Source organism: Myripristis murdjan, chromosome 7 (genome assembly GCF_902150065.1).
Source record: "Myripristis murdjan chromosome 7, fMyrMur1.1, whole genome shotgun sequence".
In the NCBI taxonomy this organism is placed as follows: domain Eukaryota; kingdom Metazoa; phylum Chordata; class Actinopteri; order Holocentriformes; family Holocentridae; genus Myripristis; species Myripristis murdjan.
The window spans coordinates 1,536,064-1,545,409 of NC_043986.1; the positions used below are offsets into that span (position 1 = coordinate 1,536,064).

Below are 9,346 nucleotides of genomic sequence, written 5' to 3' on the forward strand. Positions count from 1 at the left end.
GAGCCAGCCAGCGGCACCGCCAGCATCACTTGGGCCCGACCTGGGCAGACTGCTGTCGGGTTTGGCTTCTGATTGGCTTGCATGGTTTTCTCCTTCTTCCTACCCCGCCGCCCATAAGCTTGGGGTAGTTATGATGGTGCTGACGGCGTATTTATGCGGGTTGATGTAAACGGAAACTTTTTTGAAAACGATGCCGTGTGCACGATGTTATTTTGGAAAACGGGGGGAGGGAAATATTCGTTTCTCAAAATACCCGACTACGTGTAAACGTAGCCTAAAGCTTTTCTGATCTGAACAAAGATAATTACAAGTACCACAATGATTTTCTCATTATTTAAATGTCATCAGTAGAAAAATGAATCAAACTTTACAGTTTTGATGAATGCTGTTTCTCCTGACACATCTTCACATTTACTGATCATACTGATCCATACCCAGTCTGTTTTCGTGAACCAGTATTTTCCATCAGGTGTGTTTCTTCGTTAGGTGATGAATCACGGCTTGTTGGGTTGGAAAGCCTGTTTGGAGGTGAAACACAGTGAGTTATAATCAGTCAGGTTCCTGTGAGGAGCTGCCAGCCCTGCAGACAGACCTGAGGACAGCTCTAATGCAGGACAGATGCAGGACAGATGCAGGACACACACATGCACGACTTCATATCACTGCATGCAGGCCAGTTACAACAGATTGTACCAACAGTGTTAGAGGAAGCAGCTGTTAGTGCATCCTGTTACTTTTCCTTCTGGATGAAGCTCACATTCTGGATTTTGGTACATCAAAAATTCAACATCAAAGTCAAACCACACTGTGTTTTGGTAAAGTAATCCATGTGTCATCACATGACCTGTGTGTTGTTTTAGTGAACAGGTGATCAGGAATGGATGCATGCACTTACCTGTAACTGTACTGACTCCCCTTCATTTTGCGGCTCCTGTACAAAAGAAATATATTTATTTCAGCAAATAAGCATAACCAAAACTCAGATCTTATCTAAAATGTTTTATCTGCCTCTGTGAGCCCACTGGTCCCTCTAAACTCCCTCAACATAAGAAGAAGAATTCTGTCAGGACGCCTCCTCCTGCCTGCTGTGTGAGGAAGTCTGTTGTTATTCTCAGCCTTTTAGGATGATGATGAGATCAGAGCAGAGCGGCTCAGGGTTAGGGTGGCGAGGCTCGAGCTGCGGTGGCCAGTCCATGTGTGAAATCAATATTTCACAGTTTGAGGCCGATGAATCCTGTCATTGTTATCTTGGAATATTGTCACGGGGGAGGAAGGTGGAGGACCCAAAAGCAGGAGCCAAAGGCAAAAATGCTCAATGAAAAAAAACAAGATTTAATCACTACAAAGAACACAAGGAACTAAGGCAGGGAGCAGGAAACAGAATGCAATACAGCACAGAACAGAACAATACAGCACAATGAACCGACGAAGAACAGAACTCAAACAGGACTTAAATAGACAAGAACTAATCATCAAACAAGAAACACCTGGGGAAGGGGCTGGAGCACAAGACAGGAGAACACAGAGGATAGGCTGAGGGAAACACTGGGAGGGATCAGAACAATCAGGGATGATTAACAGACACAGGACAGGTGTGGCACAGGGAGGAGCAAACAAGACACAGGTGAAATCACTAAAAAGAACGAGGCAGATGAAACACATGAAACAGAATCAAACAAAACACAAGAAACAAAACCATGACAGAAACACACATGAAACAGAACCAAACAAAACACAAGCAACCCAAAACCATGACAGAACCCCCCCCTCAAGGGACGGCTCCTGACGTCCCAAAAACAGTATCAGGGGCACGGGGATGGATGGCCGTCATAAGATGGGGGGAGGAGGAGGCCAAAACAGGGCTCAGAGCTGGACTCTGGTGGAAGGCCAGAGGGCAGATGACCATGGGCGGGGCGATGCTCGGGCGGACGGCCAGGCTGCGAAGAACCAAGGACGGGGCGGTGCTTGGGCGGACGGCCAAGGCGTGAAGAACCAAGGACGGGGTGGTGCTCAGGCGGACGGCCAGGGCGTGAAGAACCAAGCACGGGGCGGTGCTCGGGCGGACGGCCAGGGCGCCGGGAACCAAGCACGGGGCGGTGCTCCGGCGGACGGCCGGAGCGCTGGCAGCCAAGGCGGAACCTCCCTGGATGGCGGCAGTGCGGGCGGCACCAGACTGCAGGCCAACCATGAAGTCCTGCAGCGTGGACTCGGGACCGCCGGGCAGCGGCAGCGCGGACTCGGGACCGCCGGGCAGCGGCAGCGGCGGCGTGGACTCGGGGCCGCCGGGCAGCGGCGGCGTGGACTCGGGGAACTTTGACAGGGACTGGGGCCGGGGCAACCAGTCGGACTCTGGGAACTGGGGCAGGGACCGGGACAGCCAGACGGGCACGAGGAACTGGTACGGGAACAGGGACTGGTACCGGGGCAGCCGGTCCGGCTCGGGGAATTGGGACAGGAGCAGCCAGTTGGACTCTGGGAACTGGGACAGGGACTGGGACCGGGTCAGCCAGTTGAACACGGGGAACTGGGCTTGCTAGACTGCTGGAGTTGGTAGCTGGGCTTGCTAGGCTGCTGAGGCTGGTGGCTGGACTTACTGGACTGCTGAGGCTGGTGGCTGGACTTACTGGACTGCTGAGGCTGGTGGCTGGACTTACTGGACTGCTGAGACTGGTGGCTGGACTTACTGGACTGCTGAGACTGGTGGCTGGACTTACTGGGCTGCTGAGAGTGGTGGCTGGGCTCACCAGACTGCTGGGACTGGTGGCAGGACTTGCCAGGCTGCTGGGGCTGGTAGCTGGGACTGCCAGGAAGCTGGGGCTGGTGTCGGGGTTGTGGCTAGCCTGCAAATTGCCGATACACTCGAGAAGTGCACTTGCAGGAGCAGCCGGAGCCCGGGATGCAACCATCGTCCTGACAGAGGAGGTGATCTCCGCGACCTGCTGTGAGATCTGAGTGATCGTAGCCACCAGCGTCCGGTTGCAGTCTTTGAGTTCTCTGAGTTTCTGCTTATGGAAGTCCAGAAAAGTGCCTTGTCCAGTCAGGGCATGGGCCACCGGCTCCGCAAGGCTCTCAGTGCGGCCAGTTTGTTCCAAGAAAGAATATTGCTCCGCTGGGTCCTGCAGTGGTCGGTTCATTCTGTCACGGGGGAGGAAGGTGGAGGACCCAAAAGCAGGAGCCGAAGGCAAAAATGCTCAATGAAAAAAAACAAGATTTAATCACTACAAAGAACACAAGGAACTAAGGCAGGGAGCAGGAAACAGAATGCAATACAGCACAGAACAGAACAGGACAATACAGCACAATGAACCGACGAAGAACAGAACTCAAACAGGACTTAAATAGACAAGAACTAATCATCAAACAAGAAACACCTGGGGAAGGGGCTGGAGCACAAGACAGGAGAACACAGAGGATAGGCTGAGGGAAACACTGGGAGGGATCAGAACAATCAGGGATGATTAACAGACACAGGACAGGTGTGGCACAGGGAGGAGCAAACAAGACACAGGTGAAATCACTAAAAAGAACGAGGCAGATGAAACACATGAAACAGAATCAAACAAAACACAAGAAACAAAACCATGACAGAAACACACATGAAACAGAACCAAACAAAACACAAGCAACCCAAAACCATGACAAATATGCCCGTGCCATCAGGGAAGAACACATCCCTTGATGTTAAAACCTACTCATTTATATATTCAGGTAGTCAGCTGACCTCGTTTTTGGGCACGTCATGTTGCTGAGGCTCGACCTGACCACATGAAGCAGCCCCAGACCATCACACTGCCCCCTACAGGCTGTTATGGTCGGCACCAGGCCTGATGGGAGCATCACTTCATCTGCCTCTTGTCACCATGATGCTCCATCAGTCTGGAACAGGGTCACTCTGGACTCATCAGACCACATGACTTTTTTCCATCGCTCCAGAACCGACCTTTAGCCTGACTGATGTGTGGTTTTCTTTAGGCTCCACAGCTGTTTAGTCCCAGTCCCTTGACTTCTCTTTGTATTGTGTGTGTGGAAATGCTGTTAACTTTCACTATTAAACTCAGACATGAGTTCTACTGATGATTTTTTTGATATGATGTCACCAAATCGGTGAAAAACATCTTTTCTTATTTCACGTGATTTCAGCAGTCTCCTTAGTTGTTTTCTTTGCTTGATGCAGGCCAGTAATTCAAACCTTCTGAAACAGAGTAACACCTTTTCCACGACCATGGCATTTGTCCTCTCACATGGTTGTTTAAGAAAAGAGAAGCTGCTCGCTGCATCAATTAGGATTAAATAACCTGAAACACAGTGATCAAATATCCAATGGAAGGCTCTTACCTTACACACACACACACACACACACACACACACACAGCTGGACAGGGCTCACTGGCTAATACCACTGACTTCGGTACAGGAGACCAGGGTTTGAGTGCCGGTCACAGTGGTGGTTAAAATCCAGGGTGGGCCCTTGGGCAAGGTGCTTAATGCAACAAGCCTGTACTTTGAAATGAGACCAAGAACAAATCGGAAACATCAGCCCTCACTATGTTCTACTGAGGAACTATTGAGAGCTTGCTGACATATTGTGTCACCGCATGGTTTGGAAACAGCACTGCGGCACAGAGGAAGCAGCTGGACAGCGTCAGGACATATTCTGCACATTTACCAGCAGTGCTGCATCCAAAGGGCCAGCAGAATCATCAAGGACCCTCTCACCCCTCCTCCAGCCTCGCCCATGCAGTCTGGGAGGAGGTACAGAAGCATCAGGAGCAGGACCACCAGAGTGCTGAACAGATTTTTCCCACAGGCTGTCAGACTCCTGAACTCCTACCATGTCATGCCATCACAGACACATAGCACAGTTTAAAAGCTAGGCTCGGCATGGACAATTTTGACTTGTCTTTTTTTCATTATTTATTTATTTATTTATTTATTTATTTATAGGAATGTTTTTATCAGTTTTATTGCTATATTTTCTGATCTCTCTGTCTTTGTTATTGAGGTATGGGTTTTTATCGGTGAGAAACGCAATTTCGTTTTGTATGTATACAAATGCATATAAAATGCCAATAAAGGCGTCAATCAATCAATCAATCAATCAATCAATCAATCAGAGCCATACCTGCTCGAATGTTGCCCCAATGAGGACCGCGCCCGTTGTTGGGGATCCCTGGCAGCCTGATGACAACACAGACAGATAGATAATACTTTTACTGTTTTTTTGTGCATTAATAGCAGCTCCATTTGTAACAGCACATAACAAAAAAAGAACTTAAGACAAGAAAAAACAATGAGCACATTTCCATAACACCTCAGTCACTGAGGATAATATGTAGTGTCATATCAGGGAGCTTCAGCAGTTTGATGGCAGCTGGACATCTTCACTGTTCAGAACATGGTCGGGGTTAGAGATGGTGTTGTTGGTCTCAGCCTCAGTGAGGTGTCATGGCTGATTCATAAAGTGTCTCAAGAGGTTGTCCTACACTCTTTGAACAGATGCTGCAATTTAGATTTTAAAATCATGGTCAAACTCTTGTACCATGTGGCATTGTAGTACAGTCAAACACTCATAATCACACAAGTAAGAAATAACATTCTCTCCAGAGATTTCATGATCACTGCGGTCAGAGAACATGCAGCTGCTGGAATGCTGCTATCCAGTCAATCTCAGTGAGAGGGGAGGTGAGGTATAAGTCGAGGATAGTTACGACTCCACTATTGAGATGTGCACTATTTTGAGTCATGGTGAAACATTTCTGTGCTCATTATCTTCACTGAGGGGCAACGGTCCTCTTTTAAAAACCTCATCCTCTCCAGACACTCTAGTTTCAGATCCAGTTGCTCAGTGCTTGTAAACATCAGCGTTCTCAGAATAAAATAAAACTAAATGTCATGATGCCGACTGATGAGGCCGACAAGATGTGTTCACTGTCTCTTACCTCACTTCCTGCTGCTGGTTCAGCTGGACGTTGTCCACTGGTTTGTTGTTGTTGTTGTGTTTGCCCATATTGTTGTGGTTCAGTGAATATCAGTTGTTTTGGATCTTTGATAATTTCATCGACATAGTCAACACATGTTACCCCTTCTGTTCCCCAGACCTCTGTGAGTTTGTTGGTCAGTGTCCTGTCTGTTGCTTTTTTCACACGGTCCTTCAGTTGATTTTCCCACTCTTCCAGAATCAGTTCATTAACCTCATGCTGTGTGTTAAAACATTCACTACAGCATTCACTCAGTGTACAGCATGATGACAGACAGGAGTAAATGCCACCTCCAAAAACACCCAAAATGCAGATACCTAAGATGACATATAGGCCCAACACCTGAAAAAGAAGCATTAAAGAACATGTTGCATTAACACAGTATTATTGTGCACTTCCAATAACACACATGAATCTACTTCATCAGTCGCACTGTTGAGTAAAGGGATAACACTTACACTATGACTTCAGAAAACATGACAAACACTCACCAGTGATTGGCCTTTGAGCTCATTGATAATTTGTTGTTCCTCGGGTAAGAGGTTGCTCTTGTCCTTGGCTTTGCAGGCCAGTACTAGCTGCTCTGGTGACTGATCGTTCTTGCAGCACACAAACCAGTCTCCATCAATGTACACAGATGCCACCCATGTAAGACCCATACAAACTGCCTTGAGTGTGTTCTTAACTAAAACAAATTCAAACATGTCTGACCTTTGTCTATATGTGTATCTCAGCACTCTGTGACATGCTGTATCTGTCCAGAGTACCACTAAAAATATTATAAAAAATGGCATAGCCATATAGAGGTCACACTGACTCTTTCCTGGCTTACAAGTGCATGGTAAGTCCAGATGCAGCACAACATGGTAAGAAAAAATCAGAATGATGGAGACGTAGATGCTGGCTGTTCTAGAAATATAATCAGTAAACTTATGAAGTGTATGTTTTAAGCTCTCCATGTTCAGCTCAAGGCCCTGTGTCTACTCTCAACTGCAGCTTCACACTGAACATATACTGACAGGAAACCACACCCCTCCTGTTTTCGTATTACAGTTTGACAATGACGGTGGCAGGGCAGAGTCTTTCCACAAATCAGTCACTTCACCATGGCAACAATCATCAGGAAATTCTTGAGAACACGTATGCACTGCTGTGAACTGTACTCCATACTGTGACTACAGTTTTTACTGTGCTGTATCATACTGTATTACATGAGTAATGGGGGGGGGGGGTTTGAGTAATGCTATTCAGAATACAGTACAGTAAATACTGCATTTTTTTGTGATACAGAGATTCATGGAGATGGATGGAGCTGAACACCCTCATGAATTTATTTACATCGATGAGGCTGGATTTAACTTGAGTAAAACAAGACGACGGGGACATAACATCATTGGACAAAGGGCAATTTTCCCAGGGCAGCGTGGGGGCAATATAACGCTATGTGCTGCCATGAGCCTTGGCGGGGTGCTGCATCATCATGCAAAGCTTGGGCCCTACAACACCCAAGAAATAGTCACGTTTCTGGATGCACTTCACAATATAGTCATACAGAATAGACCAGATTTGTTGTAATCTGGGACAATGTCAGTTTTCACCGGGCTGATCTGGTCCCTGAGTGGTTCGCAAACCATAACCAGTTTATAGTGCAGTACCTGTCCCCATTTTCCCCATTATTACAGTTTTTTTCAGTTGCTTGAACTCATTTTGCAGATGCTTTGCTCACTGTGCAAAAACTCTAAACACAATCAAATAAGACACAACACCTGGAAAGAAACCAGTCACATTTATGGCAAACTGAAACACTGTATCTGCATATCTGATGTTGCACCAAATCTTTAGCCTCACTGATGTGTGGTTTTCTTTAGGCTCCACAGCTGATTAGTCCCAGTCCCTTGATGACTTCCCTTTGTACTGTGTGTGGAAATGCTGTTAACTTCCACTATTAAACTCAGATGTGAGTTCTAGGTAAGTGTAAGTGTATTATAAGTGGATACACATATACGCGCACACACACACACACACACACACACACACACACACACACACACACACACACCACACACACACACACACACACACACACACACACACACACACAGCTTTGCAGGCCAGTACTATCTGCTGTGTTGACTGATCATTCTTGCAGCACACAAACCAGTCTCCATCAATGTACACAGATGCCACCCATGTAAGACCCATACAAGCTGCCTTGAGTGTTCTTCAGTAAAACAAAATGAAACACAGCCAGTCGTTGTCTACATGCATATCTCAGCGCTCTGTAACATGCTTTATGCGTCCAGAATATCACTAAAAATAATGGCACAGCCATGTCACACTGACTCCTTCCTGTTGTACAAGTGCATGGTGAGTCCAGATGCAGCACTTATTAAGTGCAATTTTTAAGCTCTCCATGTTCAGCTCAATTTCCTGTGTCGACTCTCAACTGCGGCTTCACACTTAACATGTACTGACAGGAATCCACACCCTCTTTTTCTATTAAAGAATCTGCCTGTTGATATATGGAGTTTAGTTCCCCCATGCATGCTCATTTCTAACTTTCTGTTGTTGTCAAAGAAATGTATAAAGAAAATAACACAGAAATATATTAGTTAATGGAAACAAACTGGGGGTAAAAGCATTGGGGAATTAAAACATAAATAAATACATTTTTAAAATACATGAATTTAAAAATACATGAATAAATAAGGTTGCTATATATATAGTAACCTTGAATTAAAAGGTTACTATATAACAGTGAATTAAAAGGTTACTGTATATATAGTAACCCTTTAATTCACTGTTTAAATATCTGTTCTGGCATTTATTCCTTATATTCCTTATTAGCACATATTAAATCAGATAATGTGTGATAAGCATATGTAAACAGAATACTTCAAAGAACTTGTAATTGACTTTTTTTCTTGTCTTTGTGTGTGTAATCAACTTGTGAATTTTTATAGTGATATCTGAAAGTAAAATGTTGAACCCCTTTCCCCTGTGTGTTAAAAACAGTGTTTTTTGGTAATATGTGGTCATAAATAGGTGACTTTCCACCAATGGGATTCCTTCCTTTTTTCCCTCACTCAGGACAAACTGAGGATACAAAATCAGTTGAGTTTGCTTCTCTTGCAATTTGTCCTAGGTTTTTTCATAAAATGACTGGACTAATAGGAATGTTCTATGTTCTCCTCCACAAGTTCAATATACTACTGGCCACTACTCCAGTGGTTCCAAACCTGGGGCACATGTACCCCTAGGGATAGGCCTATGCAGAGATACTACAGGGGGTATATGAGAGAAAGGGGAGGGAGAAATCATCAGTGACTAGACTTACTGAAATGTTACAGTAAAACCCACATTATTAG

General features: G+C 45.7%; 1 protein-coding gene across 1 annotated transcript; it reads right to left on the minus strand.

Moving 5' to 3' along the window:
* Positions 1 to 1,671: 1,671 nt before the first annotated feature.
* On the minus strand, positions 1,672 to 3,134 carry LOC115362096 (vegetative cell wall protein gp1-like). Its single transcript, XM_030055883.1, has 3 exons — positions 2,625 to 3,134; positions 2,374 to 2,533; positions 1,672 to 2,334 (listed from the first exon to the last, which is right to left on the minus strand). The coding sequence occupies exons 1-3, from the start codon at positions 3,132 to 3,134 to the stop codon at positions 1,769 to 1,771; spliced, it is 1,236 nt and encodes a 411-aa protein (XP_029911743.1). The 3' UTR covers positions 1,672 to 1,768.
* Between the last annotated feature and the right edge of the window lie 6,212 nt (positions 3,135 to 9,346).

Excerpts from the sequence above, each read along its gene's own strand:
- LOC115362096 (XM_030055883.1), bottom strand. The coding sequence starts at position 3,134 with ATGAACCGACCACTGCAGGACCCAGCGGAGCAATATTCTTTCTTGGAA. Across the intron at positions 2,534-2,624 it reads CCACCAGCCTCAGCAGTCCA|CAAGCCCAGTTCCCCGTGTT; the intron begins GTAAGTCCAGCC and ends CCAGCAGTCTAG. Across the intron at positions 2,335-2,373 it reads CCTCGTGCCCGTCTGGCTGT|CCCGGCCCCAGTCCCTGTCA; the intron begins CCCGGTCCCTGC and ends CCGACTGGTTGC.